The sequence below is a fragment of the Paroedura picta genome, chromosome 8 (assembly GCF_049243985.1).
Source record: "Paroedura picta isolate Pp20150507F chromosome 8, Ppicta_v3.0, whole genome shotgun sequence".
NCBI lineage: Eukaryota > Metazoa > Chordata > Lepidosauria > Squamata > Gekkonidae > Paroedura > Paroedura picta.
In genome coordinates this window covers 40,929,258-40,953,790 of record NC_135376.1, presented here as the reverse complement: position 1 = coordinate 40,953,790, position 24,533 = coordinate 40,929,258, and the positions used below count along the sequence as shown (strand labels likewise).

General features: G+C 41.9%; 1 protein-coding gene and 2 non-coding genes across 5 annotated transcripts; all 3 read right to left on the bottom strand.

Annotated features, from left to right (window-relative positions):
- Positions 1-638: 638 nt before the first annotated feature.
- Positions 639-23,270, bottom strand: ATG16L1 (autophagy related 16 like 1). Of its 3 annotated transcripts, XM_077349306.1 has the most exons (20): positions 23,106-23,270; positions 22,780-22,977; positions 21,259-21,352; positions 20,541-20,646; positions 19,647-19,720; positions 19,291-19,542; positions 18,165-18,230; positions 15,716-15,802; positions 14,427-14,483; positions 14,187-14,234; positions 13,319-13,421; positions 12,172-12,277; positions 10,197-10,267; positions 7,899-7,970; positions 6,989-7,109; positions 5,799-5,904; positions 4,673-4,822; positions 4,361-4,408; positions 3,082-3,183; positions 639-1,971 (listed from the first exon to the last, which is right to left on the bottom strand). In XM_077349306.1, the coding sequence occupies exons 2-20, from the start codon at positions 22,892-22,894 to the stop codon at positions 1,878-1,880; spliced, it is 1,872 nt and encodes a 623-aa protein (XP_077205421.1). In that variant the 5' UTR covers positions 22,895-22,977; positions 23,106-23,270; the 3' UTR covers positions 639-1,877. The 3 variants fall into 3 exon arrangements, with proteins under 3 accessions (XP_077205421.1, XP_077205422.1, XP_077205423.1); XM_077349307.1 differs by lacking the exon at positions 14,187-14,234; XM_077349308.1 differs by lacking the exons at positions 14,187-14,234; positions 14,427-14,483.
- Positions 9,643-9,906, bottom strand: LOC143844118 (small Cajal body-specific RNA 6). Its single transcript, XR_013233819.1, has one exon.
- On the bottom strand, positions 12,903-13,175 carry LOC143844119 (small Cajal body-specific RNA 6). Its single transcript, XR_013233820.1, has one exon.
- Positions 23,271-24,533: the final 1,263 nt, after the last annotated feature.

Below are 24,533 nucleotides of genomic sequence, written 5' to 3'. Positions count from 1 at the left end.
TCAATTGCCTACGTATCACCTGGAGTGGTGTAGGAAAGGTTAGAAAGCAGAATAAACCAAAGGTTAAAGCACTGCCAGCTACCCTAAGCCTCATACGTGGGCCTGTATATGTGGGCATATGCATGCCTGCGCATGGTCACAATACACGCAAAAGAAGTAAAGACCTAATCTCCCTTTCCCAGTACATGGAAAAACTTATTTGCCACCTTTCAAGCAGGTTCTACCATTACTGTTGAGCAGTGAAGAACTGGCTGCACGATGCTACCTGCCTTCACCATCTTATGACTTCCAGAGAATGGAGAGTTGTTGGGCAGTTTCAGAGAGTACCTCTCTTGCTCTGCAGTCATTTGCTATGGTCTGATGAAGGGAACTCTGACTCTCAAAAGCTCGTTTCCCCAAAATCTTGTGGGTTTCTAAGGTGCTACTGGATTCGAGTCATGTTGGTGGGCACCACTGCAGCTGGCACAGCCTGTTGTGCTCTTGGAAAAGCTTTCCATCTCCCTTTCCCCAAGCAGCATATCATCCCAAAACTTCCGAAGCACCTGCTGCGCAGCCAAATTTGCCTCAAACTCTTTTGCCATTTCCCCTGCCCACACCCACCCTGAGCAGATAAAAGAACAAAGGAAGGGAAAGTGCTGTGAGTTTGGAAGCAGGACACAGGTTTATTTATAATCAGTTAAGAACTAAAGGGCGGATTAATACAATAAATAAGGTTTGTCCTGTTTTACTCAGCAGATGCTTTCAAAAAATTAAAAGGTCCATTACTGAGAACCCAACAGAGAGAATTCCTGCTCACCTCTGCCCTTCAATACGAACACACTTCCATATAAAACAAGCTTAGGAAGGAAGCAAAATTAAAGTGCAAATTAAAAGGCAATTAAATGCTGGTAGCTTGTCTTGAGGCCCAGTGGAATTGGAAAAAGTGTTTGGTTGGACATATGCACAACGGCACAAGTTAGTTCTCCCCAGACCATGCTCTGCATTTGATTGCCGGGAGACACGGGTCAAACCTGCTCGCAGGCAGAGGGAGAGCTCCAGCACAGGAAGAATATTGCACACGTAGGCAAGTGATCTGGATTTGCCAGCACCAGAACATTTACATTCAGGGCCCTATTTCCCCTCACTCTTCTGTGCTCGAGCCTCTGGTACGGAAGGACAGTGGAAATAATCACATACTTGATGCCCAAGTCATGTTTTTAATACATTCGTTACCACAGCAGCAGTCACTCCCCACAATTAATACCCAAGACAAAACTGGGCTAAATTTTAAAAAGCTTCTGTTCCACTGCTACCTGGAAAGCCTTTGGAGGATGCAGGATCTCTGCAAAACGGGCAGCTCCCCCAATTACACGCAAAGTCAATGCAGGGAGCTGTGATTCACTAAGTGCTTGAGGCACTGTGGACACAGCTGCCAAAACCATGAACTCGTTCAGGTACTATCACAGCTGAGACCCACCCCTTTCTATGCTTCAGGACTTGTCAGCTCACATCTTTAGCTAATCCACAGAAGAGAACATGGATGACAGTACATGCATAACATCAGTATACACAGGAACCTTGCTCAAGCACTCCAAAGCATGAAGTGCTCTACATAATTATTTAAGGAATCGTTTGGCACTGCTCTCTGGCGCACGAACTCTTTCCAGTGCACAAACGGTGCATCTTAAAGCCTATTGGTTCTCCTCCCAATCCTTTACAGAGGCCGCATCCCAGCACCATCCTTTAGAGCGGAAGGGCTTGTCTTCCTTAGTTGCTGCATCAGAGTTCTTTCCTATGCATTTAGCAAATGATCACTGACTGGAATGCCAATCCTGTCCAGACACAGACCTCTGCTCTCCCAAGTAGGTTTTTGGCATGCTGGCACTTGCGCCTTCATATCAAAAGTCAGACCACAGGACCGCTTTGTTTCCTTTATCCACACTGACCACATGGGCTCCCGATGGTGACCACGCCACAGCATTGATAGAGTTGCTGAAACAAAACGCAAAAGTCAGTCTATATCCATGAGACTCCACGTACTCTTGGAGACATGCTAAATGTGGTCCTAATAACGCCATTTTCCCCCCAAAAAACCAATTTTTCAACAGCTGTGCTGCTACTTGAACCTCTCACATTTTCTTATGACTATGGCTATCACTGATTTTTCAATTACATTGATTGGCTCAATCCACCAGTAACTCAGGGAATTTATAATCTGATTTTACCAGTGATTCCTCAGCAACTCAATATTTCCTGCACTGTTGTGCCATTCATGCTTAGTCTGTTTTTACCTGTAGTGGATGTCAGAAATTCCAAATCATCCATGCCAGAGCAGAGAATTCTTCACTCAGATTTCATGTTAATAGCTATGGCTAGTATAAGCCAATTAACAGAAAATGACACCAGGGTTTTCCCAAATTCATTGTGAAGAACTGCTTCTGACCTAGGGTTATATACGGTTAGAATGGCAAACCCAAAATTAGGTCACTATCTAATGAGGCACTCCTGTACACTCATTGATAAGATCTCTCAATCAGCTTAGGACAAATAGAATTTATCATAGAAGAAGAAGAGTTGGTTCTTATATGCCGCTTTTCTCTACCTGAAGGAGGCTCAAAGTGGCTTACAGTTGTCTTCCCATTCCTCTCCCCACAACAGACACCCTGTGAGGTGGGCGAGGCTGAGAGAACCCTGATATCACTGCTCGGTCAGAACAGTTTTATCAGTGCTGTGGCAAGCCCAAGGTCACCCAGCTGGTTGCTTGTGGGGGAGCGCAGAATCGAACCTGGCATGCCAGATTAGAAGTCCGCACTCCTAACCACTACACCAAACTGGCTCATAAGATTTGCCCTTCCCCCTAGAAAAAGAGAAACAAGAAATGGGCATGATATTTAGCATTCAAATAAGATGGGGTGAAGGGGACGATAACCAAGACACCTGCAGACATCTTACTCTGTACAAAGGTCAGCCTGAAAGAAATGCCATTTTCTAGTGATAGGAGAACTAAAGCTTACTCCATCATTCAGAACGAATCTCCCATTTGTGAGTTCCTCAAAGACTTCATTAAATGACAAGCTGACTTCAGTTACTATCTTGCCTCACCTGTGATGTTTGGAGAGCACCTTCTCCACTTTTCCAGTGAGCCCATTCCAAATATAGAGGGACCCATCTACTGAGCCGGCCGCCACATAATTACCATCAGGGCTGGAAAATCATAGATTAGGAGTAAAGGAAAAATAGGTTATTATCTTACTGAACATACAAGTTCAATTACTAAATTACTATTCTGGCATTTTCCATAATAGGTGATAAAGAAACAGCAATGTATATAACAATGTTATAAGTACTGAACAAAAAATTGGTGTCATTTTGTCAACATCAACTTACATGATTGAAGAACAAAGACTAATCAAGGGATGCTTGCTTTCTTTGGGAAGGGGAGGGGTACAAGCATCCTTTCTGCCCCAAGGAAGGGGACACATTTGGTCACAAAGCAGCACAAAAGTGGGGTTGAACTGAATACATGACTAATGAGTCAGATGTCTAATCTACAGTCAGTACAATCTTCTACTCTGAATGGCAGGCAGTGGCTTTCTAGGGCCTCAGGTAGAAGTCCTGCACATCACGCCCTACTCTCTTTAACTACAGATGCTGAGGATTGGAACAGGGACCTTCTGCATGCAAAAAGGGTGTCTACTAAAGAGCCATGATCCCTTCTATTACTCTCCATTTGTTTGGAGTGCCTTACATAGGGCAAACACCTTGTAGCCTTGCAAGTCAACTAAGGCTTCTCGGAATCACACACCCCACCCCAGCAAATTGGGAGATTCTAACCAGCTCAGTGTAATAAAATACAGCTGAAGTGAAAGAAGAGAGCCATACTTCATGTGAGCCTTCATACAAAAGTCCTTAATCAACCTGATTATGGAAAAATCCACACCTGTACGTTTATTAAGAAGTATCTCTCACTGTGGGAACCCTGCCAGCTAGACCCATCTAGTCATCATATGCAAAAGAAAAAAAAAGACACCCAATTCATACAAGCAAGCCAAAATTCTGCTGCTAGAAGTAGAATTTGTTCTTGGAAAGCAAGAGACAGAATATTAGTTACCTCACGAAGAAGAAGAAAAGCGGCTTTTTATACCCCTTAAGGAGTCTCAAAGCGCCTTACAATCACTTTCCCTTCCTCTCCCCACAACTGGCACCTTGTGAGGTAGGTGAGGCTGAGAGAATTCTGAGGGCTGCGACTGGCCCAAGGCCACCCAGGAGCCCTCATGTGGAGGAGTGGGGAATCAAACCCACTTCTCCAGCTTAGAGTTTGCCACTCTTAACCACGCTGGCTGTTAGTGAGGATGTATCAAGAGCTTGTTGAGTTTCTTACCTGAATACTACTCTGGTCCAGTCAGACCCACATTTAAATCCTTGAGCACTAGACAAGAAAATGAAAAAACATGGAGCATTCAATAAAATTAATTTTCAAATATTATTTTTAGAGTAGCAGATGCTTAACTACTACAAAACAGATATCTCACCTCTGCTAATCTGTACAGGAATCAGCAAATTACCTCAAATTCTTCTCCTAGCACATCTTTTCATCTTGGATACAGCACCCTTCCAGCACACGCTGGTATGTGCATGGACACACACTCTCGTAATTTTACAGCCAGCTTATGTGCTTAAGACTCACACTCACCTAAACGTCTGTTTAACAGCATTGACACGAAGATCAATAATCTTCAACAAATCATCTCGAGAACAGGAAAGGAGCTCTGTTCTTTCTGGATTGAGATCTAGAGCTGTTATCCTACCAAGCAGTTCCATTTCTAGTACTGTGCTCTCGGTTCTAAAATCAAAACAGAGAGGGAGAGATTCTTTTAGAGCACCAACATAAATATTCTGCAACACATGAGAAAAGGAGCACCTCACCTTGCTGAAGCATTACAGCCATGAAGTGAGCATCATGATTTACATAGTTTATGGAACTGGCTGTATTTCCTGCTTGCTATTATCCTTGCAGCCTACAACTAATTTTGCTTCTTTTGGAATGTTCTCACTAGAATCACATCAAGTTTACTATGTTAAAGTTTGTGAAGGTAGTGGGATTTCACATTCTTTCCTTTCCTCAGCAGTACATATTATTCTGCTCTTAAGTTACATACCTCTGTCTGAAACTGTTCTCTCTCTCTTGCTCTTTAGTCCCATTCTATTTGCCAAAAAAATTCAAATTTCACTATTCTGAGTGATTTAGAAGAAGAAGAGTTGGTTCTTATATGCCGCTTTTCTCTACCTGAAGGAGGCTCAAAGCGGCTTACCCTTCCCTCTCCTCACAACAGACACCCTGTGAGGTAGGTGAGGCTGAGCACCCCTGATATCACTGCCCGGTCAGAACAGCTTTATCAGTGCTGTGGTGAGCCCAAGGTCACCCAGCTGGCAGCATGTGGGGGAGTGGGAAATCAAACCCGGCATGCCAGATTAGAAATCCGCATTCCTAACCACTACACCAAACTGGCTCTTAAACACACTTCTTCATATATAACTCTGGATAAGAGATGGGCCTGTTCAACATATATCCCTCTACAAATGTATGTATTGATACTCGCTTCTCCCCACCTTCTGGCCTAGTTCCTCTGAACTTGCCAGAAAGGCAGACATGTTTTGAGCTTACTCGTTTTTAAACCATCCACTTAGCAGAAGTATCCTTCTAAAAGCAGAGATGTAAAGATATTAATGTATTCCTAGCAGAACCCCATGGTCACAGATGCCCCCCAGGCAGTTATTGTGAGTCTTTCAGTGCAGCAGGCCATAAAAGAACGGCTTACCTAATATCCCAAAAGCGAATTTTCTTGTCAAAGTGTCCACTCATCACACATTGTTCTGTGCAGACCAGATCATTGCAGCTGGAGCCTGCAAATATAGTCTTTATACCTTAAAAGTAAACAGATGAACACACAGGGGAAATTGGAATTACTAACAGTGGATCGATGCTCTAGGCTCAGATCTCAGTTGAACACCATCACCCCAATACCACTTTGGAACCAGGTGTTGGTCTGAAGCAACAGAACAAAGTTGGAGTCGAGTGGCACCTTTAAGTTTCATTCTGGGTGCAAGCTTTTGTGACGAAGTGTGCACACACATGAAAGCTTATATCCAGAATTTAACTTTTTGAGGTGCCACTGGACTCAAACTTGCAATACATGAATGTTGCATCTACACAGAAGTTGTTGCATTGTAACTGCAGTTATACACTAGTATAGAACATCAGCCATATAAACCACCCAATATGCTAATATGGGAAGCCACAGAGATGTACTGTCACCTCAACTGATTATTTTTCATGCAAATACTTCCCAGAGGGCTTCTAAAGCTCACCAACTACACAGATGTGTAGAATCTAGAGGGTAAAAAGAATGACAGCTCAGTGATCTTCCCTCCAAGCTGGTCACTACAGTAAAGCAGTGATTCAACTAGAGGACTGGTATGAAAACACCATTTTGAAGGTTTTATAAACCAAGAATTCATTAATCTATGAAGGCACAAGACAGCTCTCTTGCTCTACTGCTTAAAGGTTCGGTAGCTACTCTAAGATCCTTGCAGTATAAAACAGAAACTGATTGAGATCTAGAGCTGTTATTTTATGTTAAGAAAAGCAGCAGTCAAGTGAGTAATGTCAACAAAAATGTTCAACATATGAGTCTTCTTCTAAAAGGCACCAAGACCAGACCATTCATGGCCATTTTCCTCTTGCCAATGTACAAAGGCACTCCAATAGCAACCAATGTCAAAAGCCCAGACCAACTGGGCTACAACAACTGTCTAACTTTGGGCTCTGGCCCTTATCAAACTTTGAACATGCAAGGGAAAAGCCTGCATTGGCCCTGGTAAACATTAGCCTTTTAGCAGAAGAGTGACCAGTAGTGGTTCTGAACATTCAGAGAGCCCAGCAGTCACAAGGAATTCTGGGAACATACTATAAAGCAAACTACGTCTGCTTGTGAAATGTTTGCCTTACAGACTTTGCTGCGTAGGTCCCACAGTTTGAGGGTTCTGTCGTGGCTCCCAGACACAATGCGTGCATTGTCCAGCAGAAATTTGGCTGACAAGACTTTTCCACTGTGGCCTGTAAGAGTGTGCTAGAAAGAAATCGACACAACATGGTGAAAAAATATTTCCTACAGTTACTCTTTCTAGCCTTCAGTGCCCTATCAGGTACAGAACTATTCTACCTACACTATAGCCCAGCTATATATATGATATATAATATTATAATAAAGTATAAAAAGCCAGTTTGGAAGCTGTTGGTCTGTGATGTTGGAAGCTTGGTCTGGTTGTTCCTAATACAAGCACCCTGAAAACCTGTATGAATGCCACATCAGTACCTTTAACATGGGCAAGTCATGGAGGATAGATCTATGAAAAGCGATTGACTATGAAGATTCCATTTAAGAGAAGCTGTCAATTTTTAATTACTGTTACTGCTGGGAAACCACAAACGATGGCTAATGCAGCCAGACTCCAGTTCTGAGATTCACCTGGCCAAGCAATGTTGGAGACCAAATGCTAAGCCTAATGAATTTTTATATGAATCTGCAAAAGAGTTACCTTCTCAGATTCACACATTACAGTATTTGCAAAGCCCAAACATTGGACCAAGCCAGCAGCTCTTTGTCATCTCAATGAGTAGTTCTCTAAAGACTTAGGCCTTTCCCAGTGCTGTTACCCAGTGGCCAGAGGTTCAACCTGGAATTTTCTGCACAGAAAGCATGTGTTATTCACCACTGAGCCATGGCAGAAGAATGTCAGCTAAAATAATGAAACAGACCACTTATAAATGTGCCTACATGCAAGTTTCTAACTTCGTTTCATCTTACAGGTCTAGGGGAAATCAACCACTGAAGGTATGCTTCAGGCAGGACACTCACCCGTAACCGATTATCATCTACAGTCCAGATCCTGCTGGCAAAGTCATTTGAAGATGCTAATAGGTAAGAACCCTGAGAAAACAAAAAGAATTTAAAAAAGCAAAAAAATCATTTTCTGGAACAACAATCTGGCCAGTTCTATACCTAAACAAAGTTTCTTCTATTGCCTCAGAGCCTTGTCAAGTGCTGCCACTAGTATTTCTTGGTCTCCTTTGCAGTCTCTGTCAAGGTACTCTCTGGTCATGACTGATGTAATCTTCTCCTGTTCCCATATTCTTTTTTGATGCTTTGTGTGAGAGTGAGCAATTCTTAACATTATTTATACTTGCTCCTTAATACTTTCTTGATGACCTCTTATTCCATAGATTCAAAGCTTCCCGATCTCTCTGTTCCAATTAGTTTCTTTCTTATTTTCCAGAGATGAGGCAGGTAGTATTAGAAAAGGGAAATTTTCTATGGTGGCACCTCACCTCTGGAATGCTCCCTTCCTTGATACTCACCTGGCATCTATTTTACTTTCTCTTAGGTGCCAGGACAAAACACATATTTTAGAGATTCTCTCTCACCAGCTATGAAATGTCTGCTTCTGTTTTATATATAGTTTTAATGTCATGCTGTTTTATGTCCCAGTGCCTTGTTTCTAAGCTTTCTCATGCAGGACATAGCATAGACATAATGCTATGTTTCCTACTATGCTTTTTCCTACTATGCACAAAATATGGAAAACAGCAGTTTCCAACTGGCAAAGGTGTCAGAGAAGTTATATTTTATCTCCCTTTCTAATCAATCCATATTCAAAACATGTAATAAGGAAAATGGGATTAGATTTAGACAAAGCTGGAGTGCAAATCTGTGGAAAGATCATAAACAAATTGAGAAATGCAGATGACACCACATTAATGGCAGAAAGCAAAGAAGTCTTTAAATGACTTTTACTGAAGGTTAAAGTAGAAAGTGTCAAAGCAGGATTACAGCCGAACATCACAAAGACACAAATAATGACTACTGGGGAATTATACAATTTAAGGCTGATGATGAAAAAACTGAAATTTCCATTCCTGGGCTCAATCATCAACTAAAAGGGAGACTGCAACCAAGAAATCAAAGGAGATTGAGACTGGGAAGGGCAGTCAAGGAGCTAGAAAAGATTCTGAAGTGCTAAGATGTGTTGTTGGTGACCAAGATCAAGACAAATCATACCATAATATTCCCTACTTCTATGCACTGAAGACAGCTGACAGGAAGGAAATTGATTCAGTTGAAATGTGATGTTGGAAGATCATTTTACCAAGATGACAGGCTACCAAAAAGACAAATAAATGGGCTCTTCGTCAAATCATATCTGAACTCTCACTAGAAGCTTAAATGACTAAACTGAGGCATCGTACTTTGGTCACATCATGAGAAGGTAAGAGTTGCTGGAAAGGACAATAATGCTAAGAGAAGCTGAAGACAGCAGGAATAGAGGAAGTTCAAATAGTTGGACTGACTCAATAAAAGGAAGCCACAACCCACAGTTTGCAAGACCTGAGCAAGGCCTGAGCAATAGGATGAACGGGTGGTCATTAATCCATAGGGTCGCCATAAGTCAGAAGCATCTTGACAATGCTTTACACACATTGTGCAGTCTTATCTATATTTAACATTTCCCCATTCCAGGGTCTCTTCTTCCACTCCCACCTTCACATCTGTTCTGCCAATGTCCCTTACTTGAAGAATAGGAAGGTTATTTTGGTCCAAACGAGGTCTCAGCTAAAATTTTCAGATCAGATACCCAGGTACAGAGCCAATACCTCAAACTCCTGTATCTATTTATGTTGGACAGCAATTTCAGCAGTGTTTACCCACGACTCTGGGTAACACCAGCTGAGTATATCACTACTTATCAGCAAATGGTGACCCCATCATAGCATTTCTAGAGCATGATGGAAGAGAAAATGCTGGGAGTTGTGAAGGTAAAACAGGCAAACCACTGGGCAATCAGACCTTTTACTGTTCATCATTGACCTCAGAAAAACGGCTGTAAGATGTGGAAGCTTCTGCCATGTCCTCAGATTTACTGTGCAGGAAGGAAGCCCAGCTACAATTTACTGTGCTTCAATGAGGTACATAGAGAAAGTCTAACCAATTCAGGGATTCTCTGTAAAGTGAAATTCAGAGGAATGCTTCACCAAACGAGCTCCTTGGCACAACATTATTTCTACATAATGGTGCCATTCCCCAGAAATATTCTGTGCAACATTTAGCTATGTGGCTGGGGTAGAAAACAGGTATCAAAATGGCCACATGTATACTTACAGCACTATCAAACTCTATGCTTGTAATACCCGCATTACTGCCAGACAGGGAACCTTTAAATTCACACTTGTCTGTGAAAAGAAACAAGAACTGTCAGTCAGGAAGAGTACTGACTCCTTTGCTTCCTTCATTCAACCTGATTAAAGGAAAACATTTGAGACAGAAATGATTGAAACCACAATCAATAGCATTCAACAATAACTTATATGCTCTTCAGTAGTAAGCAAGTTTGGAGCAGGAGATTTCAGCTCTCAACATTTCTTAGTTCTGTGCTATATCTGCAGAAAAGGCCAACTACCAAGTCAACCTGAAGATAACCCTCCTTTTGATTCATAGACCTGGCCATTCAAATGTTAGGAACATGAAGATTGAGCTATTGGGATAGTTTTAAAATGCAAATATTTATTACAATAAAGTGCACAAGTCAAAAATTAAAAACATTGATAAAAACACAATTGTATACTGCATATGAGAATGCACTGTCGAATGAGAGCTGGACAAATGCAGAGTGGGGGCCTTTGGAATTATATTTTAAACTGTGGGCTCCAAACCGGACATTTTTTATACTACATAGAAGACTAGTTGGAGCAGCACCACACAGACTTTCCTTATCACCCAGCAAGCCCCAAATTTTTCTGTATTAGTGCCTTTTAAAATAACTTGACCCCTGAGGAAGACCCTTTGGGTTTAAATGTGTTTGAACTCAGTTCCATGTGTAGTTGTGGAATTATATGCAGTAATACAACTGTAACTTTACTGATGCCCTAATTTTGACTTGTGTACTTTACTGTACACTTTATTGTAGAGCCTCTTGTGGCACAGAGTGGTAAGGCAGCAGACATGCAGTCTGAAAGCTCTGGGAGTTCAATCTCAGCAGCTGGCTCAAGGTTGACTCAGCCTTCCATCCTTCCGAGGTCAGTAAAATGAGTACCCAGCTTGCTGGGGGGTAAATGGTAATGACTGGGGAAGGCACTGTCAAACCACCCAGTATTAAGTCTGCCATGAAAACGCTAGAGGGCGTCACCCCAAGGGTTAGACATGACTCGGTGCTTGCACAGGGGATACCTTTATCTTTACTTTATTGTAGTAAATATTTACATTTTAAAATTATCCTTGGAGCCTTCGGGTTCCTAGCTTGTCTAGTTAGGTTGGGTTTTGGTTCCCTTTTTGGTTTTGTACTGGCCATTCATATGCCCAAAAAGCCAACCAAACATCACTTAAGAATTCTTATAGCATTATATTTATTTAATTATTATTTATTTATTTGGATTTTTATACCGCCCATTCTTTACAGCTCTGGGTAGTTCAAAGCTTCAAGAACAAAAAAGAAGACAGTTTAATCTACCGAGACAAACAAATTGGAGTATGATGAAACAATGTAACAAACTTTTGAAAATTGCAATGCTTGTAACAATGTTGGGTATGAGCTATATAGATGTGAACACTATACTAAATAATTCTTCTCTTTGGGACAGACAGGCTAGAAGTTCAATTTCTTCCAATAGTTAAGCACAAAACAAAGAAGAGTAACAAAAGCTATTACGTAAGTAAGTCAGTGCAGTTGTGCTGAGTAGACAATAAGCCAATGCTACCTTTTTGGACAATCCAGCATGTATAGAGATTAGGGAGTAAGAGAAACACTCCTATGCAGCTGCAGGGTTAGGGGACAAGCCATTCCCTTTCCCTTGCAACAGATGATACCATAATGAAAGCTAATAGGATAAACAATGCATTTTTAGCACCTTTGCAGGGGCAGTCTTATCTCTGTGGAGAAGTTGACTGGTTTACTGACCAATGTGATTTCAATGAGATAGCCATGTTTAGCTGTTGTGGCAAACCGAAACAGGAAAGACCAACAACATTTATTCCAGTAGGACCTTTTATGAGTCAGAGCTCCCTTCCACAATGGGAGGAAACTGACAATGTGCCAACCACAATGATTTCTCACGGCGCGCTTCCTCTTATTGTAGCTTACCTCCAAAGACTTCCCAGAGTTTTACTCTCCGGTCCAAGCCACCTGTTGCCAGTAACCGAGAGCCAGGACTGAACTGGACTGCATTCACTTCCCCATCGTGAGCATCCTATCAGGCAGGTGGGGAGAAGAATTGAGACATACACCACAATTATTATAGATAATATCAGGGAAGATAAATCTGCTTTGTCAGCTGTCCAGTAGCCTACATAAATTCAGTAGCCTGCATAAATACATTGTTTAAGGGAGTAAACACCCAAGTTACATAATTAGTTGTGCAATTTACATTTTCCCCTTATTAATAAATTAGAACAATTGTTTTTTATACCCTGGCTTTCACTATCCCAAGGAGTCTCAAAGTGGCTTAAATTGCCTTCCCATCCTCTCTCCACAACAGACACCCTGTGTGGTATGTGGGGCGGAGAGAACTCTGACAGAAGTACTCTGTGAGAACAACTCTAACAGGATTGTGACTAGCCCAAGGTCACCCATTTGGCTGCATGTGCAGGAGTAGGAAATCAACCCAGCCTTTCTAGATGAGAGGCTTCTCTTCTTAACCTTTACTGGCGTGGGGGGGGGGGGGGGACCTGTATGCCTGTATATACACACGCATGTTCTTTCCAAGCCATTTTATGTGACTTCTCTAATAAAAGCAATCACATATAAATCACACAGAACACTGCTATTGAGACAAAACGGAATCCCTTCTGCCAACAACAAAATTAAAATTAGGAGGTCTCAGCTTGAAAACCGAAGATCATGCACATTAAGACAACCCGAAACTGACAGCTCCGGGACTGACTATGTTGGATGGCAGCTGATACAAAGCCTCCAGTACTGTGGGTAACATGTACCAACATCATCCATGTAATATCAGCAGCTTCATAATATCTCATAACATTACTGGAACATGAGATAAGAGCAAAAGAAATATACTGCTGGGAGCTGAGAAAGCTACGGGTATGTAACTGTAGTGCAATCAGTACTTCTTCTTATCATCACTGACCTCTAGACATCTCATAACTAATCTGAATCTCTGACTTGTTTTTGGAGCTAAAACCTACTTTAAGTTGCTTAAAGCGACATATAGCCTCAATGGGGACATATTCCAAAGTAGCTTTTTTTTAAGTCATTTCCTAAACATACTTACAAAAACACACACTGCAGTGGTAGGGACTCGCACATCTTTGCTTGCACCAGGATGTTTATCAACATTATCTTGGGGGACGGAAATTGAGGACTGAGAGCGTCTCCTGGGAAAAGATATACACAATAAACACAGAAGCACAAGGAAGAAGAAATCTTGTTTCTCAATTATGGGTGGGGGAAAGAACAGGGATAATCTCAACTACACAATAAGGTAAGAATGGGGGGGGAGGTAAGAAGGGGTGCAGAGACTCAGGCCCACCTTGGACTTTTATGGTAGCTTGATGGTTGCACCCCACAAGACATTACTGCATAGCTGGGACTCCATACAGTGGCCATAAAAGCCTGTCAGATTACCCCAACTTTCACAGGCCCAACTGCCATATACCCTGATAGGTTAATGATACTGGACTGGGAGGGGGGGGGGGGGCTTGATAACTTGACAGCAGCTCTGTGGATCCCTAAATTAAAATGAGCTGATTCTGGGCTCACCAATGTACCAAGCTATTTTGAACAGTGCTTATTTTTTTAATCATACAAAGTAATCTAAGAAGACTTCAAAGAGACAAGCTATCAGAACTGCCTATATAAAAAGCTCACACTGCATCACTACTCCTAGATATTTAACTAATTTTATTTATTCATTCACATATTTATATCCTGTCCTTCCTCATGTCTCAAGGCGGATCTTCCTCTTAATGCATGAGGAAACTACAGTGACTGGCCACAGCATAATCACTGAGAAGTCCAAAGCATTTTTTTACATCAATGAAAGCTTTTAATTGCTGCTAATATGTCAAACAATGCAATTATTTCAACATCCCTGGCTCACATACTGGAGTAAATGTGAATAATTTCAAGTGAATTTTCACCTGGCGGTATCAGAAGAGTGATGTCCCAAAAGGGGAGACTCAGACAGACTGGAGGGAAAAGTCAGAGGTCAGCAAACAGCAGAAGGAACAGGAAGTTCAAAACAAAAACAAAACAAGAAGAGGCAAAAGCTGGAAAAAAGGCTGACATAAAGACAAGTGTTTGCATTCCTTGAATCACTGAAATAGTGGTGTATATTGAACCAATTATGTAACAAAAGAGGCAAATGTATTCTAACCTACCCAAAGATATTAGTGATAGAGTCCAGAAGGCCTCCAGCTGGCTGGGAAAGTCGCTTACTAAAGAGGAGGGGAGGACAGATTTAAATCTTAATTGTTCAAGCAGAAGTCAAAACACACATAGCCTGCAACATGCATCAGGAAGAACAATCCTCCTCCTCAAGGCCCAAATTCACCATGGAAAATCAATCACCACAAGACAGTCTAGAAGACCAATCATGTTGAGATTGCAGAAATAAGAACATTCACATAGGCCAACGTTACTGTATTCCGTTGGATAAGAGCAAAACAATAATAGAAGCACCTTAATCATCTAAGATCTCGAGAATAGAATTGACGGGCGGAGCAAGTTATTAGGGTGAACTGAAGTTTTGGGCACTGAGAACAATTACCCCAGGAGGGAGGCTGGATGCATACCGGTGCTTTCTATTCAGGTGTTCTCAGGGATCAACACGGGACTGAAAACTAGTTCCTTATTTCTTAACAGTACATAAAGAAAATAAGCCCATTTTCACTGTGATTCTCAGGATTCATACAGACATTCAATTTTTTCTACCAATCCATTCTTACAGATACCTAGAAAGCCTGTCTCATGCACTACAGCTACCACCATAAGACGCTTGACCCATCCAGAATAAGAGGGATGGACTCTCCCAGTGCTCTGATGCGGTGACAGGAAGCTGGACTTTTAGCCTAGGGCAGAACAGCTCCACATCATGCCTTTTTCTGAACTGGAAGAGTACCATGGAATGGGCAGCATTTGAATGCTTGGCCTTGCAGAACTCTTTCGGGTCCTGGAAAAAGGAGCACATGCTCTCTGGTTCCCTGGGGGAGACTGACAGATGAATATTAACTCTAATAAAATCACAAAGGATTTATACAGAAATTGTGTAATGAAAATGGTGAGGCATTTCCCATACCAAAGATCTGGAACAGTTTTCTGCTAACATTCTGAATACCACAGGCATAATTCTCTGGATTTTGCCTGTTCAACCAATGCATGTAGGCAACAAACAAGCTACCTCCATTTTATTTTAATGAAGCCTAGGTATGAGAGATGTTTAACATGTCTCCTTTTCTGACCACCCTTTAGTAATGACTTCTTTAGTTTATCAGTGCAAGAAGATCTAACTTTCATGCATTTCTCGTGTATCTCCCATTTCAAGCCACAGACGAAGGGAGTTCACATAGTTGTGCTATTAATGATAGCTACAGTTCCTCCCTCTCTGCCAAAGTGTTTTGTAGCCCTCTCTGGAAAAGAACATCTTCATTCTTTTCTATTCCCTTCTTACCTGGCTGTCCGGCTGACAGCACGCACTGGAGATGTATCCTCAGTAGCATCGGAAGTTTCATCTGCAAGCACTTCAATATCATCGTCCCTGAAGAACAACAAGATCATGCCTTCTTTTGGATCATTTGAGAGCTAAAGGAAATTCAGGTATTTTCTTCTTACAACCTTATGAAACATTTCCTTCCTAGAAAGTAAAGCAGGAAAAAACTTCCCATGCACAGAAATTCACCATTCTCTCTATAATCAAAATAGCATTAAAAGATGATACTCTAACTGGAAACACTATGATGCTGTTTGTTTTTAATTACTTGTTTTTAGTGTATTTGCAAAATGAAGCATTGAACAGATGCCTGAAGCTTCAGGAAAAGATGGGATATATATTCAAGTAACGTAAAATGTGCTAATTTCAAACAAATAAATCTTTTATGGATGGTTCTGTCTTTTATGGAGTAGTCATGCTAGTCTATTGTGGCAAAACAACAGTGAACTTTGAAGATTAACAACATTTATTCCAACATGGACTTTCATATCTATGCTTCCTTAGCATTTGAAGAAGTGAGCTTTAACTCATGAAAGCTCATCCTGGTATAAATTCGGTTTGTATTTAAGGTGCCCCTTGACTTCCTGTTTAATTCCATTTCCAGCCAGTCTGACATTCATATTTTTGTTTGTTTGTTTTATTACACATTTGTATCCTGCCCTCCCCTAAGGCTCAGGGTGGTTACATAGAATGTAACAGAACAATACATTAAAATGATTTATTATATATATATATATAAATATAACCATAGTATAATAACAATAAACCGAGAATAACATTCTAAGAGTGAACAATCTAACATGCCAAATCAGTTGCATGGTTTCAAGGGAGAGAGGATTGGGGACCCTGTAGGTGTTGTTTAGACCTCAACCGAATGCCTAGTGGAGGAGTTGCCTTTTGCAGGCCCTGCGGAACTGTTATAGTTCCATCAGCGACCTGATCTCTGGGAATTTGTTACACCAGGTGGGGTCCAGACAGAAAAGGCTTTGGCCCTGGTTGAGGTCACACAAACGTCCTTGGGGCCAGGAATCATTAGCCAGTTGGAGTTGGCGGAGCGCAGGGCTCTTTGAGGGGTGTAGGCAGGTACACTGGGCCCAAACTGTATATGGCCCTGAAGGTATCCTTAAGTCTGATCCGGAATTTGATTAGTAGCCAGCGCAGGTGTTGGAGGACAGGCCAGATGTGGGACCTCCATGGCGTTGCTGTGAGGACCCTGGCCACTGCATTCTGGACCAGTTGCACTTTACGGATCAAAGTTAAAGGTAGGCCTGCTTAGAGTTGCAGAAGTCTAGCCTGGAGCTGAGTGCTGCATGGATCACTGTGGCTAGGTGTTCCAGGGCCAAGTAGGGCACTAGTAGTTTGGCTTGGTGAAGGTGGTAAAATGCCATGCTCACTACTCTTGTGACCTGGGCCTTCATGGAGACAGAAGCATCCAGGATCACGCCCAGGTTCCCGATAAAGTGAGCCACTGATAGTTGCACTCCATCCAGGTTGCCCAGCCACAGGACCTCTTTGAAGGACTGAGCTTCAGATGACTCTGATAGAGCCACCTTGTCACTGCTTCCGAGCAGATGGCTAATGCTTCTGGGGGAGAATCAGGGAGGTCATCCATCAGGAGGAAGAGCTGGGAGTCAACCGCTTTTAAATACTAATTTGCTTTTAAATAACTGTGATTACTGAGCACTCTCCATATAAAAGAAAAATAAAGGAAAACCAGCTTAAGGCTCTGTAATATGGTAACTTTTATTAGCGTGTAAAGACTTTTATTAGCGTGCAAAACTGTGACCAGCAGTGTTCTGTTAACTTTCCTAGTCAAAAGAAACACTGTTTCACAAATCACCATGTAGAACAGACACAGATAGAAGGCACTGGCTGGATACCAAGTTTGTGTGAGGCAGGTGGAGATTTCAGGGGGAAGAAAATTAAACTTTCTCGAGCCCATTCTGGGACAGAGGTGATATAAATGTTCAATACTAATAGGGTGCAACAGAAACTTCCCCTCTCAACAGAAGCCTCTGAGGGAAGATAAACACATTTTAAAGCTCCTTTTCCTTAAGGCTATCCACTAAGGTGGATGCGAAGGTTCAAGGGGGTGGTAGGTTACGGTGGATGAGCAATAAGGTTGTGAGTGTCCTGCACAGAGCAGGGGGTTGGACTAGATGAGCAAGGAGGTGCCTTCCAACTCTATTATTCTATGATTCCTCATAAACCACACTAAATTCCAACTTTTTAACTAAACTAATGCAATTCCCAGTACCTCCCTAATTCTTTTTTGTGATGAAACAATGCAAACCTGATTACAGAGATTATGAGCAGAACCACTTGCTTGTCTATTCTGACTGGCCAAATTAAGTACCTTTATCACAGTTGCTACAAATTTTAAAAGCTGAACAGATGAGGGATAACTTACTGTTCGACTGGCAATGGTTCCTTGGCAGCTTCTGCTAGTTCTTTCTGAAGTCTGGCCTGTCGCCTTCTATAAGGACAGAAACAAAAATGCTGGGAAATTCCACATCGACATGGCCACAGTCTGCTAAATTCTTGGAAGGTGAATTTCAAGTGTGCTGTAAAATGGTAACCAGAAAAACACACTCGAAAGACCATAATGAGTTAAGTGCACACACTCAGAAGTGCTAATCCACAGACTTGTTGCTTCAGTAAGTTTTGTTTTGAAGATTTGGATACAGAAAACATTTCAAAGGGTGATACACAGAATACATTTCTTGTCCACACAAGAACTCCTTATCTACCCTGGAAAGCTTTCACATGGATAGAAACTGCTAGTGAGTTGTTAAATGTACTGAGTAGCAATTAATCCAGTTCTGGCATGATTTTCCATGTCATTTTAATTTGAGCACTTGGACAGGAAGAAGTGGTACCCTATTACAGACACTTGATGCATTATGAGAACCAGCTTTAACTAACCCACATTCAGATCAACTTTGTTGGAACAGTATTTTTAAATATTTTGCATCTAGTCATTAGAAAACAACCAGGATACTAGATTACCCTTATAAATCCATTTTACTGCTATGGTAGTCTTTGGTGATTCTCCTTCAGGTGCCCCCACATGCTGAGATTATGCAGTGGCAGCCCAGGAGAGGGCTGCCTTAGTCATGGTACTAAAACTATGGAACCCTTTCTTCCCCTTTGTTGCCATCTTCTACTGGCAAGTGAAGACTTCTTTGTTTCATTTGGCATTTCCTCAGTAATTCCTATTCCTGATCAATATTTTAATGTCTTTGTAAATATTTAGCTCTGCTTTTGTTTTAATGATATGTTTCTTGTGTATTGGGTGGCTTTGCTGGCCCTTGTAAGAATAGAAAGGTGAGATATAAATTTTATAAATAAAAAACTATGATCAATACCATTACTATTCATCCACATAAGACTTTGAAAACTTATTGAAGCTTCTCTTACATAGTTACTTACATAGTAAGCTTCTCTTACATAGAATCAAAGGAAGAAAGGGGCTTCGAGCCTTTGAATATTCATATTCAAAATGATTTACTCAGAGCACAGTGCTACTATCACACCTTGAATCTTTCTCATTTTCTGCGTTGAGACGATTAGCTTCCTGAGCCTTCTCTGCCATCCAACGAGTCACCAGTTCTTGGTTATCTTCAGTTGTCTTCCTTAATTTCTCTTCTAGTGCTGTGAAGGTGATCTGAAGAGCATCATACTCATCCTTAAGAGTCTGATTGGCTCGTTCAAGATCTTGCAGCATGTTGCGCAGTTCCTGGCATTCTGTTTCTAGCTCAGATATCTTTTGCAAATATTCCGCAATCCTTCAAGAGAAGCAACCAATACATGAAATTCCAACAAGAAGGCAACAGGCTGGTTTCTAGTATTTAGAATGAATTATGGGAAGAAAAAAAATTATTCTACTCACTTTGCTTCGTTAATTTGCATTTCCCTGTCCTTCTGTTGTATTTGGTTGTTCAGATCAATCACAGATTGAGCCAACTATAAAGACAAAAGCTACCTTAGTGAGTAAAATAAACACTGTTTTAAGAAGTACTTTAGGACCAACAATCACTGTCACATTGTTAGCATATGTGCATTTACACAGAAAACCCCGCCGCAGTAAATAAATCAAACAATTGAAGAACACAAAAATCAATTATGACATTTATAAGAGATTATATATTTTTAGAACAAGGGATTTCTCATCTGACACTAAGCTATTCAACCGTCAACATACTACCATACTTTAGATATTTCAAACATAAAGCCACCCTTATTTATGTTTGGTAATTACATGCCTATGGCATTTTAAACTCTTCCAGCGAAGAGTCTGGGGTATTTCAAGAGTGACCAGAAAATAAACCTCAAAATTAGGCAGAACCCACTCTTCCAGCATCCTGACAACAACAGGAAACAATTTTAAACACATAAGGGATGAATCCTAATAAAAATACATTCACACATTTTCTGTACCTATCAGAATGCATTTTGAACTGTCACACAAGGATAAAAGTGTGGCTGAGGCTGCAAGAGTCATAACTCACTGCCTAATGAAATGCACACAAACATTTCAATTTGAGATACTGCTGAATCCCATAGAACACGGGTAGTCAACCTGTGGTCCTCCAGATGTTCATGGACTACAATTCCCATGAGCCCCTGCCAGAGGTTGCTGGCAGGGGCTTATGGGAATTGTAGACCATGGACATCTGGAGGACCACAGGTTGACTACCCCTGCCATAGAAAACAAAAACAGCAAACACTACTACAAAAGAACCCTCTTGAAATAGAATATGTCAGTGGACAAAGTAATCCTAACCTCGCCACGTTTCTTGTGTAGCTCTGTCAATTCTTCTTGATGTTTAATTCTTAGCTGGGCTATTTCTTGCAAGTGAACATCATTCCTTGTACCATCATGTCCTGGACTGGAATTTTTGAAAGGAAAAGAAGAGGAAATGCTTGGTCTCTCTAATACATACAGCATTTCCAATCATATCTCATTGATGATACAATCCCAGAAATCTTTTTCATTGAAATTTAATTTTTAATTCATACTTGTAGCACAAACCACTAATTACTATTTTAAAATAATCATGGTAAATTCTTAAGGTAGTAAGATCATGTCAGTGATGCCCTGTATTAAAATCTTCTCCTTAGAAGCTTACATTTTCTGTACATTTGTGGTTTTATAGATATTGGGTGGTTATATCAACAATAGGTTAACTGATCTCTAAAGATCAGAGCTTGCAATTCCTACAGATCTATGGACCTTAAGAAACAAGGCATCACCATCTTATCTCCTGCTGAGAGCAAGACTTACTTGGGGAAAAGCCCAAGTGAACTGAAAGCATACACTTTCAGGCTATAATCAAGCTATAAATATCAAGACAGTTAGACATACTTTGAGTTAACTTGTACACAGACAAGACTATATCAGTGGTCAGAATTACACATAAAATATTACAGATGCTGCTTTACTTCTTCTATATATAGATAACGTACTGACTCATATCTTTACTGGTCTTCTCGACAAATACCTGATCTCATGCCGGCTTGGCAAATCATATTTTTCAGCTTGTAGTTTGTCAGCCAGTACTGCATGGAAATCTGACTTCTCCAGCAATTTGTTATCTATTGGAAAAAGGATTTCCATTAAAGAAGAGCAAAACAAAACAGAAATTTTACAGTTCTGAACAAAGAACACAATTATTAACTATTGTAATATTTGTATTATAAACCAACCAAATAATCAAATATAATATAAAATAATACGCTCTAAACATTCAGTTATTATTTATATATGTTATACTTATAGCCCTTTCTTACTGAGAGCATAGGCTGATTACACAGTGCAAGTCCATACAATCAACAGGGTGGGGCATTCAATAAACAATGCAAAAGTTTGGTTTCCAGAAATCTGAAGAAGAGTTGAAATTCAATATATGTCTTTAAATGTGGCAGATTAAATAATGCAGAAATTACACAGTAGGGGCATATGCATAGCAGAGAGTACACAGCACTTTCTATCTGAACCACGGTCTCTATCTGAACCATTTTATTACCATACTGCCCTATTAACTGTGTATCAAGGTCACAATGGAGAATATACGTGTACAGGCAGTTGCTGAATTTGCCAATCCTATCACACACAGTGGTCAGCCAATTATGATGGTAGGCCAACAGCAGGTCATACAAGATGAGATCTTTGGCAGATTTTGCCTCTTGGCAATGGCATTCATAAATTTACTACTTCAGTATGTGGAGATTCCCTTTAGTCACTCATCGCATAAATATTTTATTTTGTTCAATATTCCTTCTGAATCTACTGATCATTAACTCCAAAAGTTGTCCCTGCTCATTATACCCCCCAACTGTCTCTTTTTTAATTGACAAGTCCCAAACTCCCTGGCCTTTCCTCATAGGGATGGTGTTCCAACCCCTTAAAACCCTTAATTTCAAAGATGCTCAAAAGTGCAACAAGGTCCCTTAAATAGTCCCTCCTGTTCTGCTGAAGTTCTTAGGGATAACACAATCAGGCAACTCTTGCAAATCATCCACGTGTCTTCTGTTGTGCATACAGACTGTAAATGAGTACCCCCAGAAAAGTTTTTTCCGTTCTTACAGTTAGTACACTAACTAGCTTTTTAACAAAGGCAAATTGAAAACCAAAAGCTACCACCAGTTCATACAGACAATGATCTACATTTTATTTTGAATCCATCAAAAATCCATCCAGAACTGGACTCAAACATAGATACGATCTGGTACTGGAGATGCCAAGTTCGGAAAAGAAAAAAAGGGCAAAGAGATGCACTCTACGAATCAGAAATCCCAGGTCTTAGCGTCCAACTTTGCAAAGGCCATTGTCCCAGATAGAACCCCAAGGGCAATCCAGCCACCCAGAGACCACAGTCCAAGAAGCAGAAGCGCCAGTTTTGTCCAGGCCATCACAACAACCACGCCATTCTTCTCCCTCGGATCGCTCCCGCGTCACTTTCCACCCCTCCCCACCCACCCACCCCCGGCGCTTCCAAGGGCTATCCAAACGCGTGGCTCACACTGCACGATGATCTCCTCAAAGGCCTGCCTCTGGAGCCGGTCCCGTCGCCTCAGCTGGTCCAGGATGTGGCGCTTCCAGGCGGGGGAGTCGGCTGTCCTCAGCCCAGAAGACATCTTCCCCCCCACAGACGGCTCCTCTCACTGCCGTCCTTCCCGCTCTGCACAGGAGCGAGCGAAGTGGGCCTGCGGGACGGGCTCTGAGGGAGAAGCGGGAGAAGGAAACGACCACTCAAGCGCCGGCAGAGAAGCCGCCGGCCCCGGCTGAGGCCACCCCCGCCCCCGGGGCGCACATGGGCAGAGCGAGCGGGGCGTGCAGAGCGCTTACCGCCGCTCCCGTCCAGCACGGAGGCGAAGAGGAGCCGCCCTTAGTCGGCCGGGTCCTTCCGCCCACGCCTTAGCCGGGCCGTAGCCCCCATCCAGCCCCGCGCCCTCTTCCCGCAAGCAAGCACGGTGCAGGCCGGGTGCGATGACGTCACGAGGGGGCCTTCCCATGCCGGACTCGCAGGTTAACTTCGTCAGAGGCGTGCCAACCGATGCCTGACTAAAACTAACGAATCAGACCGGCTTCCCTATTATACTACACCTAGCGGCCTAATAGTTCCGTTGCTCTTCCTCTGTGCCAGCCTCTCTCGGTGTATCAGCTCTCCCCTTTAAGAAAAACAGCAGGAACCCGCTCGCTTTGTAATCTGGCAAATACGTTAGGTGGCTCCGAGCAAGAGAGGGACCTTGGCGAAACGCCATCTTAGGAAGGGATTAATGGGGCCTCCCAGATGGCGCCTCTGCGGTCGCCATCTTAGGAGGGATTCTTTAGCCAAGCCGATTCCGCGGAAAAGACCAATCGTCTTTGAGACCAAGCGAGTCCCGGGGCGGTTTCCATATTTGGAGATTGAGAAGGCCCGTGATTGACAATTGTTATTTAAACTGCACACATTAAAGCTGCTTCTTTCAAAGTCGTAGAAGAGCTCAATCTTTGTTCCCATTGTCAAGCGTGGTTTGTGCGTCACGAGAATTTCTTTAGTCCTGCGATGGTTTTTTTAAGTGCCGTGATAATTCGTTGCAGCAAAAGAAGCAGGTCGTCTGCATGGGGTGGGCTTGGATGCGGCCGCCTGACGCTGCAATACTTATGTGCGGAGACAGTATACTTAGGTCAGTAAAATGGTACTAATGTTGTACCATTTGCTTCTGATATTACTTTAATTAGATTTCTTAATCGTCACTCTTGTAAGATCTCTTGCAGCTGGTTACAAAATAAAAACCCACATCAATTAAAATATTAAAAACATTAACATTAAACATAGATAACAAGCTCTGGTAGTGAAAAAATCAAGAACTCCCTCCCCCAAGTTGATGTTAGCCGTTCAGTCGAGTCCGACTCTTGGCAATCCTATGGCTCAGTTGTCGTCACAATTTCCAGTCTTGCTCTGCTTTTTTTAGTTGTGTGATGCTCTGCCTGGTGTCCATTTTGATCAATTTGTAACCCGCCACAAGCCATTCTTGGGAGTGGCGGGAAATAAAATTGAATAATAATATCTAACCACTGTATTCTTTGTCGGCCTGTTTCCCTTTTCCAATTCCCTTTTTCGTCTTCTGCAGTAAGCCTAATGAGAAGTCAGGTTTCATTTTGAAAGGCAAATAAAACAATTCTCCCTCTCTCCTTTCAAATGCCTTCCTTGATTTTTGAGGGATTCAGGGTACCGGGCATTCTGACCTTGTCCTCTCACTTGATGGAGGGTGGAAAAGTGGATGTTGGAGG

Coding starts and splice junctions, on each gene's coding strand:
- ATG16L1 (XM_077349306.1), bottom strand. CDS start 22,894: ATGTCTTCTGGGCTGAGGACAGCCGACTCCCCCGCCTGGAAGCGCCAC. Junction 12,278..13,318: donor CCACTGCAGTGTGTGTTTTT/GTAAGTATGTTT, acceptor CCTGCCTGATAG/GATGCTCACGATGGGGAAGT. Junction 5,905..6,988: donor GGACCTACGCAGCAAAGTCT/GTAAGGCAAACA, acceptor TTTACTTTTAAG/GTATAAAGACTATATTTGCA.